Below are 25,185 nucleotides of genomic sequence, written 5' to 3'. Positions count from 1 at the left end.
GTGTCTTTTTTTTTTTTACCAAAAGTGGTCTCTGAATTTCATTTGAATCAGTCCATCTCCCTGCTGTCCCTGTTTGTTCTTCATGTGGGTACTAGATAGGGAGAGCCAGCTTTGCGGCTACAATCGCTCGCTGGATTAAGAAGGTAGTCATGGCTGCATACACAGATGCTGAAAAGCCATTACCTAATCAGGTAAGGGCTCATTCCACTAGGGCTCAGGCAGTATCATGGGTGGAAGTTAGATTGTTGTCTCCCGTCGACATTTGCTGAGCTGAGATGTGGTCCTCCTTACACACCTTTTCCACGTATTATCGTCTGGATGTGCAGACCTGGGAGGATGCAGCCTTTGCATGTGTGGTTTTGACAGGATCGTGGGCAGCCTCCCGCCCTGTTCGGGAGGAGCTTGGATACATCTGATTATGGATTTATCTGACCAGATGCTAAGAAATGAGAAATTACTATTTATCTCTTAATTTCCTTTTCTTTAGGATGGTCAGATGAATCCAGCTTCCTGCCCTTGGCTGCCAGATTATTGTGTTATAGTCCTGTGTGGCTACGTGTAACGGGGATTACAGGTAAGTGTTAATCAAGTCCCTAGACTAATGCTAATTAATTTCTTGTCTGAGCTCAGTGTTTCCTGTTGGCTGAGTATTGAAATGGTTATCTGTTTTTATTCAAATGTTTTGCTAGTCTGTCCATAGTTGGCTTTTGAAGAGAATACTGGCAGACTGATGTCATTGCAGGGGTATGTATACTATGACGTCAGTTTGCTCCGACTCCATCTGCTGGTAGAGGTGCTCATCTGACTGTTCTTAAAAAAAAAAAAGGAACTTATCTGGTAAATAGTAATTTCTCAATTCTGCAAATGCTAAAGTATATGTGCATACAGACAGTATTGCAACAACTTATACATCTCCCTGAGGTGTAGTTAAGTTATTTGTATTAATGCTTCTGTATACTTTTTTGCTGTGCTACTTGGTAATGAGCTATTTTGCATAGTTTTGCTTATCTCATTAACAGATTTTGTATCAATGCTTATGTGTTTATACATTGCTTGTTATAGTGTAAATACACTTTAATACATTGGCCCCTCTGTTTCTACGTTCCTTTCCTTGGAGAAGGATAAAGATGTAGGTTAGTAACATAGTAAATGACAACAGATAAAGCCAAAACGATCCATCCAGTCTGTCCAGCAAGATAATAGTTGCTCTGTGCAGGTTACCCCAAACAGAAAGGTTATCATAGGTTACTCCAGTGCTTCATTTCCATCCTCTTGCCACTAGGGATCCTTTGTGCTTATCCCGTACCCTTTTGATTTCTATTACCATTTTTGCCTTCACTTCCTTTGGTAGGGTTTTCACCACTCGTTCTATGAAAAATATTTCCTGACGTTATTCCTGATTTTAAAACCCCCTTGGAATTTCGTATCATGACCCCTAGTTCTATAGCCTCCCTTCCATTAGAGAAAGGTTTGTTTCTTGTGCATTTTTAATACAGACTTTTAAACAACTGAAAAGTATCACATCCTCCCGTCTCGCCTCTCTTCTAGGTTATAGATATGAGATGAGACTTAAGGACCTAAATATGTCTTTTGGTGCACACTCCACATCATTTGGTTGTCTTTTTCTGCACCGCTTTTATATAAAGAATATTATGAATCTTGTGATCTTAACCCAAGAAATTGTTTACAAATATTGGATTATAGCAACATAATGGCTCTTAAAACTTCCACAATTCAAGATATTTCATTTGCAAAATCTTGTTGGAACAAAGTTATATTATGAATAGACAAAAGTTTGGGACATATGATCATGACTTACCTTGCACCTATAATTCAGCAATACAATTGCAGTGTGATTGCTTCCTGAGACTGAGCATTATTAATGGTTTATTTCAATAAAGAGAGGAATTTTTCCATAAACTATACATTTTATATCCATAATTCAGTACCCTTATGATCTAACTTATTACATATAACATCGTGAGTATTTTTTAATATCGTTTCATAGTTAAAACATTCTTTCAGTTAGAAACATATTCATGAGGGTCCCAGTCCTTGGCCTATAACATATTACTGCAGGGTGATAGAAAGTATGTATTAGAAAAGGGGTAAGCAAAATTTTTTTTTATGTAGGGTCACATTTGTAGCTCTCACCCAAGGGACCAGGGTGTGTGGGAAGGTCCCCTTCAGAGCTCCAGTCAGGGAATGTGTGTGTGTGTGTAGGGTTCCTCCTGAGAGCTTCAGTTATGGGGGTGGGGTATTCCCTTGAAACTGTGGTCAGGTTGTTGCCGCAAGGAAGGAAGGACAATACAACTTGTTCTCCCAGGCTAGATAAAAAAAAAAAAAAACCCATCAACAACAGACCATCAAGGAAACTCCCTGATATGTGGTAATGTGCGGTCATTATATCTGAGGGAACCCTTTGTGAGCCTCTTTCAATAGCTACCGGCTTTATTCTTCAATATTTTGTTTTTTGATTTTTAATTTTTCTTTTCTCTAATGCAACTATGTATTGCTTATTCAACAGTGAACTGTGTCCGTTGAGTTCTTTTAAAGTTAATGTCCTCCCCCTGGCGGTCAACCCAACCTGCTTTAGCTTTCCTGCACCTTATTTTAAATACTTATCGGGTCTGCCCGAACTCCTGTGTTTTTTATGAGGTCGAAGCTGCCTGCCCTGTCGGTTGTTGATGTTGTTAATAGAAGGAAACAGAGGTTGGGTTGGTGATAGATAAAAAAACAAACACTAAAGCTTTACAATGCTTGTTATATGTAGCAGATTTTTATGTAGCTTGTGAGCATAATAGATAAAATGCTGAAGCCAGCACACTCCCAGCCAGACCGCAGTATCCGCTCTCTTACCTCCTCCAGCCCAGGCATCAGCTATCACAGGCTTCTGCCACAGTGGCCCTTTTCTTCTGCACAGTGGCAGCGACTCTCCCTCCTTCAACTGTGTGGCGACGGCGCCTCAAGTTGGCTCTCTCTCCATACAGTTATCGCCTCCTTCCATCTCGAAGAGGAAGAAAGGAAACGAGCATCATGGCTTTCTTTGTTCATGTTATCATTAAAGGCCTGTGATTTTGGGTCTGTGATGATGATGATTCCCTGTGCGTACCCAGATCAGTTCAGACTCCTGGGTTTTGCCTCCCCTCCAGCAGATGGAGACAGAGTTTTACAGACACTTAACACAAGGTGCCACTTGCAGTCCCTCAGAATTTCTGTCTCCAGCAGATGGTGGAGGTGCAAATCCTGCAGTCTGAGATAAAAAAAAAAAAAAGACGACTCAAGCACCAATTTCGCTTGCCTCCCAGGGAGTTGTTAGGTCCTGGTGGGGCCATCCACCCTGGTTTGTGAGGCGATGAGCAGGGGTTGGGGACCCTTGGTTGCTCGGCCCCTTGTTACCGGACAGGGTAGATAGCTGGAGGCTCCAGTTCCCTCACCCTGAAGGAGGAACAGAGCCTGCTGCCAGTCTTCTTTTAAGGGAAGTGATAATTTTGTTAATTTGATTCTCTGTTTAAAGTTTTTGGTAAAAAAAAAAAAAAAAGAGAGAAGTCTAAGCGAAAGGGGGTTGAGGTGGGACAGCAGACTTGCACCGATTCTTGCATCGCAGGCGATTGGGCAGGTCTACTTTTATTTTTCCATTCCTCCGATGTTTGTGGGTTTTTTTTTTGCTGCTGTGACTCGGCGCCACGTTTTTCCATGCCGAGTGGGTTGTACTGCTCTATTTGTGGAGATGCACGTGAGCATGTTTCTCCCGTGAGGACCAATGCTCCTGGTGTCTTTCTGGAGGAGAGGATACCTTGGGTAGGGTGAAAGCAGCTTTGGTCGGGCACAGTGGGCCTGAGAGGCTCTCTTCAGTGAGGCAGCCAGTGGATGACCCCCTTCCTTCCTATTGAGTGTGGGAATGGTGGCCATTTTGTCCAAATCCTCAGCTGCCTCATGAGCTGCGCAGGAGGAAGGGGATTTTCCTCCTCCATTGTCCTCTGTTGTTAGGGCCTCCGGGGGAGGTCAGGAGGCTGGGGGCGATCATGCAGCAGGCAAGGATGATTCCCAGGGGAATTCAGATTCTTCATCTTCCTTCTATTCTGAATTTGTTCTCCTGTTACATAAAGCTTATAAGGCCAAGAAAACTAAAACTGTACAGGGGCCTTCGGCATGCTCAAGACCGGCAAAGAGGGCCAGGACCTCTCGAGTGCATATAGCAGGGGTGGACAATGTGCAAGCAGTCTTCCTGAGCTAGTACACCCTAGATTGGGGGAAATGGAATTAGCAGACTCAGGCTTTGTAGCGATCGTGGTTTGATAGGGTCCTTTATAATGGGACCTGATGGCAACCCGTGGAAACACCAAGACAAAATTTTTTTTCATACGCAAGCGGACTCAAGCGGTATAGATGCCCTGGCCCAACCATGGCCTCCAGAAAAATTACTGTATATATTCCCACCCTTTCCCATGATATGGCAAGTCCTACAAAAGATTGCATCTCACCATGGATAAGTGATTCTAGTAGCTTCAGACTGGGCAAGATGTCTCTGGTATGCAGATCTAGTCAGACTAAAGAGGGAGGAACCACTCAGGCTGTCTGCAGGCAGAGGTCTCCTGAGGCAAGGATTGGCGATAATGGAAGACAGCTCTGTTCTATCTTATGGTCTGGCTATTGAAAGGAGGAGAAGGTTGCTAAAATATGGTTACTCGTAATAATAAGTAATAGTAAGGATAATAAGGATGATTCTGAAAGCAAGGAAGAAGTCCACCACTACTATATATCAGAGTATAGAGAACCTTTGAGGTCTGATCTAGGCCAAAGGTATTTTTACGTTCAGAGCTCGCTATTTCTCTTTTCCAAGCTCAGGTAATTTCAATTCTCGACTTCTTGTAAGAAGACTTGGACAAAAGGTTAGCATTAAACTCACTGAAAGTAAATGTGGTACCACAGTCTTCAGAATATTTTCGTTTGGTGGAATACTGTTTATATGATCTAAAAGTATGAATCCGTAGTTAATGATAGATTTTGACATCAGGCTAAACTCCATGCTATTTGGAAACCTATTGAAGACTTCCTGGCTCTAATTTTTGTATTTGAATGCTCCTGTTATGAATATTGTATGATTTTTCTTTTTTTACATTATGATTATATATTTTCCTCTGTTTGTTATTGTTTTAAGTTTTTCTGTTTATATGTTCTTTAATACTAATTAAATGATTGAACAGATAAAGTAAGTATAAGCTGCAGCCCTGTTGTCCTGTGGGGACAATGGGCTTTTTAAGGGGGTGAAACGTATGACCGCCAACTAGTCCCATCATGGGAACTCAAAAGCTTGACATTAAAAAATATATATTTTTAGTGACTTCTGTTTGGCCAGAAGAATTTTGGAGCTTCAAGCACTGTCATGCAAAGACCCCTATTTGATGTCCCTTCTTTTTTTACTTAAGGTAGTCGTGGACTTCCATCTGAACTAGGTGATTTCCCTGCCTGCATTCAGGAAACAGGTATGTACAGGCTTCAGAAGGAATTTGCACTTTCTGGGCGTGAGAAAGGTTACCTGAAGGCCATGAATTATTTCCAGAGGATGGACAAGTTGTTTGTCCTGTTCAAGGAACAATGGAAAGGCAAGACAGCCTCAAAGGCATCTATTGCAAGATGGATCAAGGAGGCTATTACCTCAGTTTACATTGCACAAGTCAGACCAGTACCGGAGGGTCTTAGAAAACATTCTGTGCTTCAACACTTCTTGTGTCCTTTGTGGCATAATATGACCTGAATGAAGTAATGAAAAGGTACTTTAAAAATATCTCTTACTTTTTATGATCAAGCTGTTAAAATATTTCCTGATTTTTCTAGGGCAACCCAAATAAGGAGGAGGGATTTTCTTATTATGAGATCTCAAGTATTACTTCTGGGCTATATGTTTGTCTTGAAATATCCTTGCAGATGTATTATCCGAGGTAAAGATGAATGTTTTGTTTTCACACTGCCGGAACAATTGAAATCCTTTATAAACGCCAGGAGTGTGAGCACCAGTCCTGGGGAAACAGATCCCCAAGATAATCAATTATCTGTTTATTCACTGTATCCGCTAAGCTTGTTTTTCTAATGTATTTTTCCTTTTAATACTCCCCTCTGGATTATTGGGCCCCCTTTTTCTTATAAATATACCTTTAAGAAAAGTGATATAACTTTTTATTTACCTCAGATTGTATTAGTGAGCTTATTATTAATGTTACATTTTCTTTTTTCTGTATGGAGTAAGATGTATGCTTACTTTAAGTAAAAATTAATAAAGAGTGAATTATACAAAAAAGAAAAATTCTGTGCGGGCATAAGCCTTGTCATGGGCAGAGCATTGACTGGTCTTGCCGCAGAACGTGTAGGGCACTCCTTAAGCACTTTAAGTTGGACATCCAAGTGAAGGAGGACTCTGTATTTGGCACTAGCTTTCTGGAGGCGATTGTGGTCATGTCCCACCTGGGATGGGCACTGTCTGGGCATATCTCACTCGTGTAGTCTGGTCTGGCAGGAAGATAAGGAAGGAAAAATTTAAGTCCACCTGTTAATTTTCTTTTCTTGAATCCTGACAGTCCAGCCCAGGACCACAACAGTAATGGGAAGAAGCCAAGTCAGAAATATTTTTTCCTTCCTTTGCGTTTTTTTGTTAAGTAGTCAGACTTAAGGGTAGATAGGTGTGAGGGAGTCCATTTAGTATGTCTTTGAAGTGTGTTTAGAATGGGTAGGAAATCTTGTGAAGAGGAATTTGATTCCTTCCTAGTGTTTTTATAGTATCCAGAATTGGCTAAGTCTGCTTGACAAAGGATAGAATAGCTAATTACTAGCTCATGTGCTGTCCTTGCTCTCTTGGAAGGCTCCCAGGGATTGGGATTATATCCATTTCCATGGCTGCGACTCTGGACTTGGTTTCTTGGACCAGAGCTTACATGCGGCCTCAGGTGGTCTTGTCCCCACAATCACAGGACTACTATGCTAGTCTTCCTCTTCCTCTCTCTGCGAGAGAGAATCTGTCTTGATGGCAGTACTCATAACTCTTTTTTGAGGCTAACGAGCATGGAGCACTCCCAGATGGATTGTGGTCATGTCAGATGTGAGCCTGTTAGACTAGGAAGTCCATTGTTTGTGATCAGGTAGCTCAGGGACTCAGGTCCAAGAAGGAGGCCTCTTGGTCCATAAACAAGTTGGAAACCAGGGTTATCAGGTTGGCGCTTACATTTCCTACCTTAAGCGACTGGAAATGTCATTTTGGGTGCTATCAGATACTGCTACAACAGTAGCTTATATCAATAGGCATAGGGGATACTCAGAACCTGATGGTGACCTAAGAGGCAAGACTGCTGTTCAGTTGGCAGAGCCGAAGCTCTTACAACTCTCAGCAGCTTACATTGTTGGATTAAAAAATATCCAGGCTGACTTCCCTATCAGGAATACACTGGACCCCAGAGAGTAGGAGTTCAACCAGGAAGCCTTTCAGAAGATAATAGACTGGTGGAGGCTTCCCTTGCATGGACCCGACAGTGACTTGCAAGAACTCCATAGTGAACAGATTTTTCAACAACTGTAAGGAATGGGATTCCAGTGGAATTGATGTGTTAATCCAGTCATGGCCAGAGGATGAACTTCTTTAGTTTTCCTCTTTGGCTTTTCATTGGCTGCATTCTGAGAATAATAAACTATCTCCTGGTAGCTCTAGATTGGCCAAAAAGACCATATGTGGATCTGGTGAATTTGCAGGATTGTATCCTCCTCCATCTGCCCATTGATCATTACCCATTAATCAAAGACCTGATCTGGATGGAGAGTCAGGTTCCATTTTGTCTTATGGCCTGATCTTTGAAAGGGTTCATGTGCCCAGGAAGATGTATTCTTCCAAAGTGATTTCTGCTTTGCTGACATCCTGTAAGAATTCCACTTTGTTGGCTTATGTTTGGGTCTGCCATCTCTTTGAGGATTGTTGTAAAAACCTGTCTTGTCTATTTTGCCCTGGTGTGCTGCTATTTTATTCATTCTGTCCTTCCTCCAAAAGGGATTGGACAAGGGGTTAGCCATTAGCTCCCACTTGAATTTGTTGGTGTTTATGGAAAACATGGCTGTTTCCAGGTGGGTGAGTTAAAAAGGGAGTGGTCTTTGAGGGATGTTCTCTGTAAGGGGGTTGAGTTGATGAGGCATGGTTCTGGTGTAGCAGTTCCTATGATGAATGATTTGAGGGAGCGTTTTAATTTATATATTTTAAATGATGTATATTTTCATGTGTATTGTTCACCACCTTGGCATAATAATTAGCTTCTACAAAATCTAATTATAATAGAAGGTACAAGTGATAAAAATTACAAAATGTCAACACATTATGCACTGCAAAATTGGCACTGTTCTTATAGCTAAGCAGGAAGCCTGAATATACTATGCTTCAGAAGAGGTTATTTTTATTTTGTGGTTACAAGATGTCAAAAACAGTTACTATGTTTGAATAATCAAGACTCAGAAGAGAGAGGTACAGCATATCTGTAAATTTTTATGCATAAAAGCAATGTAGGAAGAAATTAATAGTTTACTTTATTCAGTTCACTTGAACACATTTAAATATTTTAAAAATGTGATGTAAGAGTTCTTTCAGGTCTTTTGACAGTTTGGCTCAATTTTGTGAGATCTCTTCCTCCATGATTTTGAAATACTAAGAAAATTTAAAAAGTTCTCATTTTGTAAGAATTGTAATTTTTATCACTTGTATTCTAATTAGGTTTTTTGGAAGCTAATTGTGTAAATATTATTTAGCTTCATAACCCTGAGTTTATTGTGCTTGTTCACCAACTTGCACAGACCGTGGTCTGATAAGTAGGTATATAAATAATAAATGACACAAATTCTCAGGAAATTGTCTCCTGTTACAGGGGTTGGATTCAGGGGATCTTGGTGGCTTCCCCCTCTCTCGCTTGCTTTGAGGGGTTAAAATATTTGTCTTCCTTTTAGGGTTTTAGTTCCCAATTGGATCATATTCTAGTTCTTAGTGCTTTGATAGGCATTTTAAGCGTGCTTCTTTAAATAATCTTTCCTTAAAGACTATAGGATCTATTCAGTGGCATTTAGGTGTATAACTTGTGAGCTATCTGATGAAATACCAACTTTGAATATTCCCCCCACTTATCCAGCTAAAGTGTAGCTGATAACTTATTATCCATCTGAAATTAGCTGGATTACATACAGGTGTCATTGGGGCATTATAGAGTGGAGTTAAGTTAGCTGAATAACTTAACCTGGCTAATTCAATAACATTGACTCGTCTCCTCCCGGAATTTCAATACAACTCTACAATCCAACAAGAGACCTTAGATTCCAAAACCAAGGCATTCTTTCAATATTTCCCAACAATACCGCTTATCTTACGCAAATCAGAGATCGTCTGTTTTCTATTGCCGGTCCCAAACTTTGGAACCCACTACCTAGTCCACTAAGACTAACAACAGAAAAAAAGAAATTCAAACAAGATCTAAAAGCCACGGCTCTTCCAAAAAGCCTATAATCTCACTTAAATTCATTCAGATATACTTAGTAAAAAGACTGATCTCACAATTACTTTTCTTTGGCTTGAATACTTTTTTAAATCTTCTACATAAATAATTCATTGAAATTTTTTCCATTGTTGTAATTAACTCCCTTAATCTTATATATTGTTCATACTTTTATATTATTGCAGTTTGAAATTTATTATCTTTCAGCAACAATCACAAGGAGTAGAATCGGTATAAAAATGGACTTTATTGAATCTTGCTCGACTCTGGCCGAGTTTCGCTCATCGAGCTGCCTCAGGGGCTTGAGAGCCACTTGAGTTGGCTCAGATTAGCAAAAACTAGCTACTTGCTGCTCAACACAAAATTTTGTGTTGAGCAGCGAGTAGCTAGTTTTTGCTGATGTTTCTTTAAAGTATGATATGAGAGATCCATGCTAATCTGAGCCAACTCAAGTGGCTCTCAAGCCCCTGAGGCAGCTTGATGAGCGAAACCCGGCCAGAGTTGGGCAAGATTCAATAAAGTCCATTTTTATACCGATTCTACTCCTTGTGATTGTTGCTATCAGCCGTTTTGGATCGGTTGCCGGTTTGTTTTCTTGGACCATTTATTATCTTTCTACATTGTAATTCAATGCTGTTTTTGTAAACCATTTTGATTTATTTTTGGAACAGTATATAAAAGGCTTAAATAAAATACATAAATTCTGGTCGTGCCATAAAGTAGTTGTAAAGATAGCCAAGGTAAACTTATGTAACTAACCTTAAGATAGGTATATTTAGTGGTGCGGTTGTGCCACTGAATACCCGTCAGCTAGCTAAGCATATCCGGCTAATTTTGCAATCCTGCCAGTGACTGAATATTACCTCTATATTTCTAGTAACTATGGGCCCCATATTCAAAGTGCGTTCAGCACTTCTTAGCTGAATAATTAGGACTTATGTGGTCAAGTAGCAACTGCTGAATATGCACTTATATTCAGCAGCTGTTGCTTAGCTGCGTAAATCCCTTATATGACTAAAAAGTTAGCCGCTTAAGTTGTAGGCGGGCAGTAGATGGATTGGGGCAGAGCGACTTAACCGCATAACTTATGCGGCTAAGTAGTGATATTCAGTCTTAGCTGCATAAATTAATCGGCTATGTTAGACCTGCCATAGAGCAGGTCTTAGTTAGCCAGCTGTAACACATATGGCTAAGTGCGAATTTATATGCATATATTCAGTTACATAGCGATGCCATTGAACATTCCATGTAACCTAGCCAGATAAGTTATATCCGGCCAAGTTACTTACAGGTTCATTTATAAAATCGCAATGGGCTGTTATCACGTTGCAAATAGAACATTTAATTGAGAGAAAGAGGAGGAGTTTGGGCAGGCTTTAGGAAAATGAGGGGCCGGTAGAGCTGCGGGCAATAATGTTTCGGACATTATCACTGGAAATACCTACACCTTTTCCATTGTCACTACGGGGGTGATAGTGTGCAGTTTGGCTGCAATCACGGTAGGTGAAAATGCCCACCGCGATGTGGCTACCTGCTCGATATCGCTGTCTCTCCTTATTCCGCTATAGCGGAATGATGAATGCGGGGGTTAGATTGCCAGCTTTCAGTATTGGGCCCTACATGACATGTTCAGCTAGGTATATTTAATAATTATAGACCTTATCTTGCACAGAACCCCCCACCTGGTGTTTTTCCTCTTGGTTGGTTTTGTTTCATTCAGTATCATCTTTCTTACCCAAGGTTGTGTCTCTTTATTTTCTTCATTTAAACCAAATGATTTCTCTTCCTGGGTTCCCAAAAAGGAAATGTCATGGCAGGGACAGATTGCTCCATTTTTTTGAGTGTTCATAAAATTCATCTGGGATATGTGAAGGTGACTAATCCCTTTAGAAAGTCCAAAAGGCTGTGTGTTTGGGTTTTTTTTTTTGTGGACTTTGCAAAGGGGATGCAGATTCAAAATCCTCTTTAAGATTGGTTAAAGACACGATCTCCTCAGCATATTTGCTGAAGGGTTAACAGGCTCCAGATACCCTGTGCTCATTCTAGAAGGGCTCTGAGTTCCTCTTAGGTGAAGTAGTCAGCAATTTCTCTGAAGGATATTTGTAAGGCAGTCACCTGGTCTTCCTTATACTTGTTCGCTAAGCATTACAGGCTAGATGTGCTAGTTAAATGAGATGCTGTGTTTGGGGCATGTGTTCTTGGAGCAGTCCTGTCTTCATCCCACCCACATTAGAATGGACTTGGATAATTCTCATGCATCTGGACTGGTCTAGCAGGATGACAGGGAAGGAAAAATTGAGTCTTGCCTTTTAATTTGCTTTCCTTGAATCCTGCTAGGTCAGACACTCCTGGGAAGTTAGTGATTGCATTTGGGCTAATTGTTGATAGAGAGCCTCTTGGGACTTGAAGGTTTCAGTTTTTCTTTGGAGAGAGTCTGCGGATTCTCATGTCTCCTTTCTGGATCCTATTTATTTTTTTAACTTCTTTTTCCCATTGGAATCCTGAAAGCAGGTTTGCTGCTAAAGGATTTTGTGTAGTCTGTTTTTCTCAGGGCTTTTTACTACTTCATTGCTTTGACTTAAGAATACTGGCGTGTGTGTGCGTGCGCTGCTCCACCCTTTATAGTAGTGCTGATATTACAGAATAGTTTTGGTTTTCCATCTGCTGGGTAGGATGGCATAAACCCAGGTATCTGGACTGGTCTATCACGATTCAAGCAAAGAAAATTAACAGGCAAGACTAAATTTCTCCTTTAAATCCAGCTATACAGGAAATTCCACATTTAATTGTGTGTTGACTGAAAATTATACTTCCTTAAATTTGTTTAAAATCTGCTAACATTTAGTTTCATGGAGCATCCTCTAGACCTAGTACTATTTGAAAGGGTAAATAATTGTTCTCTAATAACTGCAGGCAAAATCGGACCAGGATTTGAAAACGGATGTAGAGACTAGGTGCCATATTGTCTTTATAGGCGGCCCTGCAAAGCTTACATCTGTATTAACAATCTAGTTGAGGTTCTGAAATTCTCTGATGTATTATTTAAGTGAAAAAATATTCCAAGTATCTGCATAATTGTATAACAATGTTTTGTGATATATTTTAATGTGATGGACACTACATAAGGATACTGAGTTATTGAAGCAATTATAATGTTCTAGCATAGTTTTATTAATGATTTATAATTAATCTGACTTGCATGTTAAAACACTACTGTAATACCAACTATGAATATTGAATTGCCGTGTACGACTGTGTAACAAGCCTTTATATTCTTCTAGATACAGTGGTAAAACACAAACGTGTGAAAGCTTGGCAGAATGCTGCAGAGGCCAGTGTGCCAGGTAGGAATAAGTTGGGGTGATAGGGGGAGGGAGGGGGTGCGTTTTTAATGTTTGTGTTTGGAGAAAGTTTCATGTCTGTTTGATCCTAGTGTTTCTCCCTCCCTTGCTATCCCATATAAAGGTGGCCCTTTCCACTCACTGCCCATAAGTGAAGGCTGCCCCATACCTGCGGAACTGAGGTCACCATGAACATGAGAAATGGCATATTGGATAAGGTCAAGGTCCTTGAAGCCCAGGGTCACAAGTACCCAGCAGATCCCACAAGTAGATCTATTTCTTGTTGCACACTCCCAGGCATAAACAATGATTTTTCCAAGACTACCTGGCTAGTAATTGTTTATGGACTTTTCCTCTATTTATTATTTATTTAACAGTTTTATATACCGCAGTTCAGGTAACAGAGTTACTAATCACTTCGGATCACATTTCAACAATTACAATGACAGTATAAAGTATAATGTCTTACATAGAACAGGGTGAATGAAACTTGGATAATAACTTACAATGAACAGGGAGAATACAATTTATATACAAAGAACTTGGAGGAACAATGTGTGAAATCGTTGGGCCTGTCTTGGCGAGGCCTAAAGCTAACTGTCATGACGTTCACTGGGAGAGTGAGCTGAAGCGAATGGATTATTAGTGTTGGAGGGATGTTGTGGATATGTCAAGGGGAAGGGTCTTCCGTAGGGATCTGTAATAGGATAATTGGGTTAGGAGACTGCTTGGTTGAACAACCAGGTCTTAAGTCTTTTTTTGAAGGTGGATGTCGATTGTTCGAGCCTGAGGTCTGGTGGGAGTGAGTTCCAATGTATAGGGCCAGCGGTGGAAAGAGCTCTTCTACTTAGTGTTGTTTTGACAGGATGGGCCTGTAGAGTGCCTCTGACCTAGTCTCATCGGTCGGGAGGTAGTGTGAGGCTGCAATGGGATCGTGAGCTCAATTGGAGCTCACTATTTCTAGGAGCTTGTCCAAACCTCTTTTAAACCCTGCTATGCTAATTACCTCGATCATGTCATTTGGCACAGATTCCACAGCACAATTAAGTGAAAAAATACTTTCTGAAAATTTTCAAATCTTCTGGTTGTTAGTTTCATGAAATGCCTCCTCCTTTTAGTAGTATTTGAACATTTAAATAACCATCCACTATTTACCCATTCCACTGCATTCATCATTTTATAAACTTCTATCATAACCCCTCTCTTTTCCATGCTGAAGAGCCCTAATCTGTTTAGCCTTCCTTTATAAGGAAGCCGTTTCATCCCCTTTCTCATTTTTCTTGCTTTTCTCTGTAACTTCTCTAGTTCTACTATGTTTTTTTGTTTATTTTTTTAGATGGGGGTGACCAGAATTGTACTCAGTACTTGAGATGTGATCGCACCATGGACTGATACAGAGGCAATATGATTTCTGTTTGTTCTCTCTTCATTTCCAAATAATTCTTAAATATTCTATTTTTTATTTTTGACTGCTCCCTCACAAAGATCTGAGGATTTCAAGTATTGTCCACAAGGACTTGGAGGTCCTTTTCCTGGATGGGGATTCTTAATAGAGAACACAGCATTATATACCTATAATTGCGATTATTTCTCTAAGTGCATCATTTTGTACTTGTCCACACCACTTTCATCTGCGATTTAGATGCTTAGTTTCCCAGTCTTGCACGGTCCTTGTGAAATTGTCGGCCCAGTGTGCTGTGGCAATCAAAAAAGCAAGCAGAATGTTAGGAATTATTAGCAAGGGAATGGAAAATAAAAAGAGGATGTCATAATGCCTCTGTATCGCTCCATGGTGAGACCGCTCACTGAATACTGTGTGCAGTTCTGGTCACTACATCTCAAAAAGGATATAGCTGCACTGGAGAAAGTGCAGAGAAGAAGAACCAAAATATTAAGGGGCATGGAATGGCTGCCCTATGAGGAAAGGCTGAAGAGGTTACGGCTGTTCAGTTTGGAGAAGAGACGACTGAGGGGGGATATGACAGAGGTCTACAAATCATGAAAGGACTTGAACAAGTTAATGTAAATCGATTATTTACTCTCTCAGATAATAGAAGGACAAGGGGGCACTCCATGATGTTAGCAAGTAGCTCATTTAAAACAAATCAAAGAAAATTCTTTTTACTCAGCCATAGTTAAACTCTGGAATTCATTGCTAGAGGATGTGGTTTCAGCAGTTAGTGTTACTGGGTTTAAAAAAGGTTTGGATACGTTTCTAGAGGTTAAATCCATAAACCGCTACTATGGTAATTAAGCAAAAGTAGCTTGTGATCTATCTAATGTTTGGGTACTTGCGACTTGGATTGGCCACGGTTGGAAACAGGATACTGGGCTTGATAGACCCTTGGTTTGACCCAGTATGGCATTTCTTATGTTCCAACATCTGCAAATCTGATCACCTTACTCATTGCTCCCGTTCCAGATCATTTATGAATGTTAAACAGCACAGGTCCCAGTACATATCCCTGGGGTACTCTGCTATTGACTTCTCTCTGTTTGGAAAACTGATCATTTAGTCCTAAATTCTGTTTCCTGTCTTCTAACCAATCCATGGCCGCTATATTATGGTGTGCTAGGTTGTGCACGCTTTTCTGCGTAGAACTGTTCTTCCAACGTAGCAAAGAGTTTATGCACAAAAACTATAGGTACAGATTACAGCCCTATTAATCGAGGGGCTAACTATTACTCCCCACATGGTGAGAAATGGAGTAAAGTTTCTGGGGCTAGTAATGGTTTATAGAATTGAACTTGGAATTCGTGGTGTTGGGGTCCTGTGCTTTGCATTTATGCACATAAAATGTTTTATTATTTATATATATATATAATTTTTGTAATTCATTTTATCTGTTGTCTCAATTTTATATGTATGTGTGTACTTTTATTTGTTTATACCAGCCCCTGAGGCAGCTCTTTGAGCGAAACGCTGCCAGAGTTGGGCAAGATTCAATAAAGTCCTTTTTTACATCGATCCAGCTACCTGAGTTTGTTGCTGTCACAACTCTTTGGAGTACAACACATGCATCTAACACTTTTTTGGGAGCATTATGTATGTGTCTAACTCATGTTTGGTGCACAGAACTTATCGAGCACAACTTTTATGCGCACAAATCGTGATTTATGCACCTAAATCACATTTTGTGTGCATTAACCATATTTTGTGTGTGCAAAACATGCTTTGTTTGAAGAAGATACCATTTGTGCTCAGGAAAATGTTTGCTGTGCAGAAAATATATTCTGTGCGCATAAATCATGTTATGTGTTCTAAGCATGTCGTCTGTGTACATATTCAAGTTTGTACACATTTTAACTCCTGATGCATTAGCATGCCATTTGCTTACTGCATCAGGAGTTCAATTATTTTTAGCATGTGTGGTAGGAATCTGTGTGCTGCACCAAAGGCAGCTCATGGTTTTTTAGTTTCCTGAGGAGTCTCTCATGAGGAGCTTCTTATCAAATGCAATGCGGAAATCCAAATACACTATATCAACTAGTCCCTTTTATCCTCACGTTTATTTACACTTTCTTAAAATTTAATAGATTGACAAGGCAAGACTTCCCTTTTAGTGAAACATGTTGATCATGAGATTGGGTAGCAAAAATAAATACTAGGTGGATATTTACATTAATAATTTTGGTTGTATTAAATGTATGTAAGACGGGTTAATTTTCAAAAGGTTTCTGCATGTAAAATTGACATGCATGTAAGTAGCATGTACATACATCTATGCTGTTTTGGAAACATGAGTATGCAATTTAGGGGTGTTTTGGGAGCAGGGTTCGGAAGTATGCACATAAGTTGCTATTATTTAAGCAGTATATGCTATAAAATCTATATTCAGACACGGTCCGGATAGCAAAGTTAGCTGAATAAACTTAACCTGCTAACTTTGGAGGCATATTAGTAGTGCAGCCGCACATTTGAATATAGCCAGCTATCTTAAGTACTTAGCTGGCTAACTTTGACAGCTCTTTGACCCGACCAGGCTTACCCAGCTAACTGTGAATATCGGTGTTAGCCGGCTAAATTGACTCCTCCCAGGTATGCTCCCAGAGCACTGCTGACTTATCTGGCTAAATTCTAGTCTCCTAAGTTATTACCTGGCTAGAATTTAGCCAGATAAAGGCTGAATATAGCTGGGTAGGCCATTTAGACGGATAACTTTTAGGTTATCAGTTTTGAATATCAACTTCCATGTAACCAAACTTGTCCGTGCATTTTTACACCTCCTAATTAAGTCGCGGAAGTGAAATTATAAGTTACACCTTTTTTTTTTTTGGTCTGCAGTTTTTGGGTGGGGGGTCTGGGCGAACTGGTAGAGGTGTTGGTGAACTGGTGATTGCAAGTATGTGCACAAGTATTTTCAGAAGCGGAGTACGTGCGTTCTTAATAAAATGCATGATTTTGCTTATAATTCAGGCTCATTACATGCGTAAAATATACGTACGTATTTATATAAAAGAGGTAGAGAAGTATGCATTTTCCTGCATTACACATATATGCCTATGGGGGGATATTGTATTTTGAAAACTCCGAGCCTTTCATGTTTCACTCATTCTTTGATTCCTTGCTTTGTATTTGGAATCTGTTTACATCATAACCTTGTGTTTGTAACAAGTAGTACAGTAAAAATTTGAATTACAAATATGTGCTTTTGGGGCAGAAATATTTGGTATTTTATAAACTCTGTGGCTTCTGTAAAAATCTAGTATAAATCTCCATTGGCCTACTTACATTCACATTTGATGACTTATGTAAAGTTATTGAAAATTAGACTGTGTATTTATTTTAGGTAAGAGTTTAATGGGAATTGGACCGATGGGCTTGTCTAGGGAGTGTAGAAGACACGGGCAAATAATTATAGCAGCCAGATGCAAACTTGTTTATGCTTGGAAAGCGTCTGAATTACCTCCTGTCCAGAAGATAGTACAGAGATTGGGTAGAGTTTATTACTTGAATAGGTTAACCGCAATTCCGACATAAGAAGTTAGATAAATTTGAGAAGTGGGATCCCTGTATAGGATGGGTTATGAAAAGCCATGAATACAACTAGGTTTAGGAAGCTACAGTGGATATTTAGGCCCATGTTCCTCTTTCTTTTTCATGTTTTTTGTCTTCTTTTATAATGCTAGGTAAATGGGGGGGGGGGGGGAGGAAGGGATGGGGAGGTGTAGCCCCAGTTTTGTTGGTTCTGGTTTGCTTATAGTGATGCAAATATAAGCAATCGGGCAGGAATTTACATAATCTTTATATTCGAAACTTATAATCATTATTATTAATCCTTTATTCTCTCAAATCAATTATTTTAAATGTGACTGATACTTTATCAAGATTTGGGGGTATGCGATCAGTTTTATGTTAGCAGTTTCTGAGAGCTTTGTTTTCGCAATCTTTAGATTTCTGGAAAAAGGGAGGGGGGTGGAGGGTTGTATATTTAAGTATGTAGATAAGTGCTGTATATGCTTTGCATGTATACATGGAGGAATAGGCTAGTGGTTGGAGTAGCAGACTACGAACCAGGAGACCAGGGTTCAAGTCGCACTGTTGCTCCTTGTGACATTGGGCAAGTCACTTCACCCGCCATTGCCTCAGGTACAAACTTAGATTGTGAGCCCTCTGGGATTAGGGAAATACCTTCAGTACCTGAATGTAATCCACTTTGAAGCGCTGAAAATAGTGCGAAAAGTGGAATATAAAAATCTAAATAAAAATAAGTATACGTTATGATAAAAGGTTTAGTGGTAGTTTGCTGGTTATTGGATGTATGTCATTGAGATGTTTATTATAACTGATATACCACAATAAACTTTAAATGGGAAAAAAAAAAGACATGGGCAGCTTACTACAGAAAAATGAATGTGATAGGGACCTATAATATTATGGACGCATTTACAAAGTCTTACTTGAAGAACTCTGCAGAATACTAAATAGATATTCCAGTGATTTAAGATGGAAACTGATCAAGGATAAATTACTGTAAAACAAAGAGCCATTGGTTTTACAGTCCAAGTGAATAGGCTCTGGAATAGTCTTGTCATATTTCAGTTAGGAAATGTTGATATATAGGAATAGCTAGCGGTGGCTTAAAAGAGCACAACGATGTATAAAACAGCAGAATCTGTGCAGTGGGGCACCAGAGCTATGCTGATCTATCTTTTCTTCCTTCCAGGTGTTACAGCGACTGGTAAGGCCTGTATCCACAGATTCCATGTCCCTTGTTTTGGAGAGATGTAAGTGTCTGGCTTGTGATCAGATTTTATCTTTCAAATGTATTAAATATCAGGAGTTGTAGGAAATGTGAAAGAATTCTCACTTGGTCTCCATTTATTTCTTCCAAGATAGCAGGTTGCTGGTTGGAGAATCTGTACCTCAGTGTATGTGCCATGAAATAATAATTTGGCTTCATATAGCATCTTTTACTTCATCAGGATCCTAGTACGCTTGTCAGTTTAATACATCTGAAACTTGCTTACAGCCACCTCTAGGGCTACTTATCTGCTTAACAGAGGGTAAGTGGAGAAGGAAAGGTGCTATAATAGTGTTGTGCTAATTGCATGTGGATAAATTTAAGGCCTCTATTCCACAGTCAGCTGATGGCACAGTTGGGAGTTCGAGTTCTTCTGTCTTGAGCTTCATTGCTTTGATAATGAGACCTCTCTGCTTAGGGACTTTGCAGAAGTGCTGAGTGTTCTCGTTACCATTTTGGGAGAATAAAGGAAAGACAACAGTCTGCTTCATAGAGACTTGCATATTTCTCATTGGTATTAGGTCACCTTCTTTCTCGGTCGACAAGCAGACTGAATTAGCCATGACTCGTGGGTAGCGTCATCTGACTGCTCTGAACGAACTCTTTTGTCTTAGCTCATGGAGCTTTTGCTTTACTGAGAATGTGTGGGAGTTCCTGTGTGGGCATTGCCTCATGGGCCCTCAGTCTTTTTTCATTTGAGCATCAGCACGGACGTATACCCCGTCTTTCTGATATTTTTTTTCTTATTTTATATCTTTAGTATATTCATTCTTTTTAAAAATTTCAGTTACTTCATTGCCTTGCTGCCTTGACAGCTTCCCAAACAGCACTTCTCAGTGCTATAAAATAAACAGAATTCTTCACAGGATGTCTAACACCAAGAAGCCCACCATTAGTGGCTTCAAAGATTGTGTATGCGGTAGGAAAACGTCCATTACAAATGGACATGATATTTGTTACTCCTGCCTAGGACAAATAAGACCAAACCATGACCAGGCAAATTGCTATCATTGTGGCTACATGTCTCCGTGCTCTCAGAGGTCCAGGGCCTAGGAAATGGAGGAATTGATGAGCTACCGCCCTTCCTCCTTCCTGGGTACTGAATTAAGCAGGAGCTTCTCAAGAATCTTCTCCCTTGCTGGAGCAGGCTAAAGTGGGGTCAAGCAAACAAAAGAAGTTGTGAAGCTCATGATCTACCGAAAAGAAGAAATGCCACTTTTCGGAGGCAGTGGCACCACCATTTCTGAAAAAGCATCTAGTCTCAGTGCCATCAGTGCTCCCTCCTTTGATGCCTTGTACATTGGAGCAAGCTACTGCAATTTAGATGCACCAGGCCACAGTGCTTTTGATATAGCTGTTCACTAAATCACTAGTTCCATACTTTTGGGAAGATCGTCAGGGATAGAAGGAGATATACTTCACTTACCACAGCCAATTTCTAGAGCAATGTCCCCATCAAAATGACTGGAGCAAGGCCTTTGCCTGGACATGCCAGATCCCATTTACTCCGTGTTGCCCTTAGGGGTGGATTTTAAAAGGGTTATGCGCGTAACCCTTAAAAAAACAAAACAAAACCCTGCGCGCGCTGAGCGCAAGCCCCGGGACACAAGTAAGTCCCGGGGCTTTGCTAGGGGGGCGTGTTGGGAGGCGGTGCGACGTTCGGGTCGTTCCGGGGGGCATGGTGCCGGCCCGGGGGCGTTCTGGGGGGGCGTGGCCGAGGCCTCCAGACCAGCCCCCGGGTCGGGTGATGGCGCGCCGGCGGGCCACCAGTGCGCGAGTTACGCCTGCCTCAAGCAGGCGTAACTTTTGCGATAAAGGTGGGGGGGGGGGGGTTAGGGAGGGGAAGGTGGGGGGAGGCGGAGGGAAAGGGCAGTGCGCACAGGGCTCGGCGCGCGCAAGGTGCATAAATGTGCACCCCCTTGTGCGTGCCGACCCCGGATTTTAAAAGATACGCGCGGCTACGCGTGTATCTATTGAAATCCGGCGTACTTTTGTTTGCGCCTCGTGCACGAACAAAATTACACGCTCGCGCTTTTTTTTTAAAAATGTACCCCAAAATCTCTAACCAGTGCCTGGGATAGATTTTACAAGTCCAGAGGATGTGCGGGAAGATTCCATTCTAGTTTCTGAACCGGATATTCCACCTCCAATGCCTAGTCAGAGGGCATGTCAGCCCTTAGACCAAATGGCAGAGCTGGTGAAGACTATCTTTACCTGTCTGGCAGCTAAGGACAAGGAGGATACTCTTCATCTTCTCCTTTCCAGGATATTAGATTTGCTCCTGCAAGGAGTCGTCCCAGTAACATCTGAACAGATGGGTATTCCTTCAGAACTCCCACAAGGTGAATCTAATCTGCAACGTTCACTTGCAGCAGCCATTTGGAGGTTGCCTACCAGGAAAACACCCCTCTGAAGTGACCAAGGACCCTTCCTCAGTCACCTACTTCATTACTGGGGTTCTGTATTAGTGTTCCGTCCTCTCTAAGATCTGAGAAGGGTTCAACAGGAATTTCCTCCAACCCCCTTACCTGAGGATCTCTCTTACTGCAGTTTTCTGGATAAGTTGGGCATAGTGCTCTGAGTAACATCCATAAGGACAAAGACCCTTGCACATAAATTTTCAGCCTTCTCTAAATTCTTTATGCCCCAGTGGAGCAGGCAGCCATTCCCATCCATGCTATCCTGCAAGAGTTGTAAACATGAATTTGGAGAATCCAATTTCCTGTACCCCAGTAGCAAGACTTCTGGTATAGAGTTCAAAAGATTCCAGGTTTCGTTGTGATGCAGCTGCCTCATCTGTCAGCTGTAGTGGAGTCTGCTCTAAAAAGAGAAAAGAAAACTATTTTCAAACACTTCACCAGGGAAAAGACCTCAGGCTCTGGACAGTTTTGGTAGGAAGGTGTTCTAGAGCTCCATGCTTAATGTACGTATTTCTGCTCACCAGTTCTACATGGTTCAATACTTACATGGTTGCATTCAAACACTGAACCTTTACTTTCTCTAAAGGATAGCAGCTCTGCATACCCACAGCAGCTCCTAGATGCAGAAGAGTGAATGCGCCATCTGATGGCGCATTCACTCTTCTGTTTATGAGGCGTGCTCCTCCTCGACCTCCATTGGAACACGCTGAATGGCTTGGTTGAGAGCCAGTAGTTGTGTGATGATGTCCACGATAAGTTAGCAGATGTCCCCTGCCTGGGAGATTATCTCCTCTGAGAAACAGCTCCTCAAATCAAGGGGCAACATGTAGTAGTCCATCATTTGTTGCACCCTTGCACGTTCTCACCTGGCTCAGAGCAACAGTCCGCTTCAAGATAGTCCTACTTCACTTTTAAGTGGTTGTACTTTGAGATGCCTCTTCTGGCTGCTCCCTAAGTACTGAGCTCTGCCTCAGATTCTGTGGCAACAGCAGCTTCTGCTTCTTTCTTATAATCCACGGCAGCCCCCGTTGGGGGCTGCCGTGGATTATAAGAAAGAAGCAATACCAATGAATGTACAAAAGGCTTCCCTACGACGCTCTCAAAATTAAACTTTGAAGGACACCCCCTGAAGCAGGACGGCATCGTCCGAAACACAGCTGTGTCGGGTGAACTACCATGGAGTAGATGAGTATTTGTGTCCCCCTCCCTGGAGTTGTGTGATTTTACTATAATAGAAAAAATCTTAACAAAAATGGACAATTGATAAAAAATTTAAATTAAAGCAAGGTGACCCTATACAATAATAGAGTCTGTTGCACAATACAGACCCTTGAAGTAAGGGGCCTACATATACTTGGTTTTGCACATTTGTGAGGTGTTTAAAATATACTGGTGGTAGCATAAAATAAGCACAGCACATCACCCTGCTAAACCATTGCTACTGTAAAGCATGGTGGTGTTGGCATTATGTTGTGGGGGTGCTTTGCAGCAGTGGGGAGAAGGAGGCTTGTGGAAAAGAAGGATGGTATAAAGTACAGCTAGATCCTGGAGGAAACCTCCTCCAGTCTGCTGTAGACCTGGGAGAGGGGAGAAGATTCACTTTTTCAGCAGGACAATGATCCTAACCAGAGAGCTAAAGCAACAGTGGAGTAGCTCAGGAAGAAGAAAGTGAATGTTCTCAAGTGGTCCTGTCAAAGCCCAGACCTGAAGCCAATAGAAGATCTGTGGCAAGGCTTGAATGCTGCAATCCACAGATGAACCCCAGTTAGCCTGAAAGAGCTTGAGCACGTCTTTCAAGAAGAATGGCCAAAACTGGACCATCCTGCTATTCAGAATTGGTCTTCTCCTAAAAAACCCCTGGCTTGAGTCATGGGATGTGAAGACTTATGCAATCAAGACTTTTTGCTTTTTTTATTCTTAATTACTTTTTGAATACAAATTCCTACTTTAATACATTTTGATGTGTGTTTTAGACAGGAGAATGTGAAAAATGAACATTTGAAGGCACTGTATAACTCATTTGACAGCTGGTTAATTTTTTTTAAAAAGTACTCATATAAATTGCTCTGTACGCCTTTTTCTGTTTCCTTGTATGCTGAACCTGACTGTTTTTTTCTGTCCTAAATTTTAGCTCTGAACCGGGTGCAGTTACTTGGCCGAGTGGGTCAAGACCCTGTTATGAGGCAGGCAGATGGGAGAAATCCAGTGACTATCTTCTCCTTAGCAACCAATGAGATGTGGCGATCAGGCGAGAATGAAACTTTTCAAACAGGTAAGATGACAGCATTCTGCTTTAAAGGCATACAGGGAGAGGGTCTGAGTGGGTCTACTTACACTCTTGGTCAGGAGACATGAGGATAGAGTATAATTATGTGCAAGGGAATATTTTAGGGTATATGTAAGCCGTCTAGGATTTTAGATAGTGTGGCATAAAATTGTTTAAAATAAATACATTAATCTGCACAGAGCAGACCTTAAAACCCTAAAGGACACATAGGGGAAAGGGGAATAGGTATCTGATTCCATTTGGAGATCTGTAACACATATCTATCCACATCTACCCAAAGTGGACAAATCGCTGCTGTGCAGACTGGATGGTCCATTTTGGTCTTTATCTTTACAATGCTACTATGGGACTACTTTACAAAAAAGACTTGCAGGCATGTATGCAATACAGTTTGTGTCAAGACCTCAATGCTGGTGGTAGCTGCAGTTAGATAAGATCTGTGGCCATCTAAGCCTGCCCTGTAGAATGATCTTTTAAATCTATCTGCAGCTCATCCACCATCATGACACCCATAGTGGCCCAAACTACTGCGACAATATTGTTTTGTGGAGACTCTCTGGTCTAAGGAATCAATCTGAATGTCACCACTAAAGAAGTTTCTTATCACACATCCCATAGTCTGCCCATCTGACTTCAACCAACCATGCTATCAGTGGGTGCTGGATTACAAGACTTGCATTTCACCACAGAGGATGCTATTGCATTGCTTACTAGTTACATATGTGCTTGAATGTATGAAGATTTTTGCTTGAGATATAGAAAGTGCAGAGATGCTACAGGTGAAAGCTTGGAAATTTAAATGACCACGATGTAATGTGGCTGATTAAGATATTGTGATGTTGTCTTTTTTATGTTTTATTATGAATGTTTTAATATTTGTACATCGCTTAGGCCTTATGTGTTAAGTGATAAATTTTAATAAATGAAATGATGGAAAATTCTATTTTCTTCTCCTCACCTCCCCTCTCCCCCCACCCCAAACCCTTTTTACTCATTTCTCTATTTTTGTTGATTACACTGTCATCCTCTCAATTCCCTCAGCTAGTAAGTTTGGGGTCATCTTTGATTCTCTGAGGACAAGCAGGATGGTAGTCCTCACATATGGGTGACATCGGATGGAACACAGTCTGGAACTTTGATCTCAAAGATTCTAGAACTTTCAAATATGCCCTACTGAGCATGTGCAGCTGCAGTTATCACCTTGTCCCCTAGGCAGAGTCCCTCAGTCTCTTGGTTTTTTTTTTCTGAGGAGCCATGTGGTCGCGGGAGCCGTGTGTGTCATGGTATTCAAATTTGCTCTCTCCTCAGTTTTTTAAATTGATTTCTTTCTAGAGCTGTAGCTGTTTTTCTTTCCTTTACCTTACAGTAGTTTTATTTTTTTCT

General features: G+C 40.9%; 2 protein-coding genes across 9 annotated transcripts in view; both read left to right on the top strand.

The window, feature by feature from the left end:
• Positions 1 to 5,758, top strand: part of LOC115099566 (wee1-like protein kinase 2) — a 135,755-nt gene extending 129,997 nt beyond the window's left edge. The window contains 1 exon segment of the mRNA XM_029617300.1: positions 5,430 to 5,758. Within this exon segment, the coding sequence (XP_029473160.1) occupies positions 5,430 to 5,758 (329 nt within the window).
• Positions 1 to 25,185, top strand: part of SSBP1 (single stranded DNA binding protein 1) — a 51,650-nt gene that overhangs the window by 4,427 nt on the left and 22,038 nt on the right. For 3 of the 8 annotated variants that reach the window (XM_029616800.1, XM_029616802.1, XM_029616801.1), the window contains exons 2-5: positions 5,430 to 5,486; positions 12,791 to 12,853; positions 19,018 to 19,078; positions 23,647 to 23,787. In XM_029616800.1, the coding sequence (XP_029472660.1) occupies positions 12,830 to 12,853; positions 19,018 to 19,078; positions 23,647 to 23,787 (226 nt within the window). In that variant the 5' untranslated portion in view covers positions 5,430 to 5,486; positions 12,791 to 12,829. Of the gene's footprint in view, positions 1 to 487; positions 575 to 5,429; positions 5,487 to 12,790; positions 12,854 to 19,017; positions 19,079 to 23,646; positions 23,788 to 25,185 lie in introns of all 8 variants that reach the window. The other 5 variants (XM_029616805.1, XM_029616808.1, XM_029616807.1 and 2 more) reach the window with 3 other exon arrangements.

This window comes from Rhinatrema bivittatum, chromosome 9, assembly GCF_901001135.1.
Source record: "Rhinatrema bivittatum chromosome 9, aRhiBiv1.1, whole genome shotgun sequence".
NCBI lineage: Eukaryota > Metazoa > Chordata > Amphibia > Gymnophiona > Rhinatrematidae > Rhinatrema > Rhinatrema bivittatum.
Note: the sequence above shows the minus strand (reverse complement) of the source record. Positions and strands in the feature narration are given on the sequence as shown.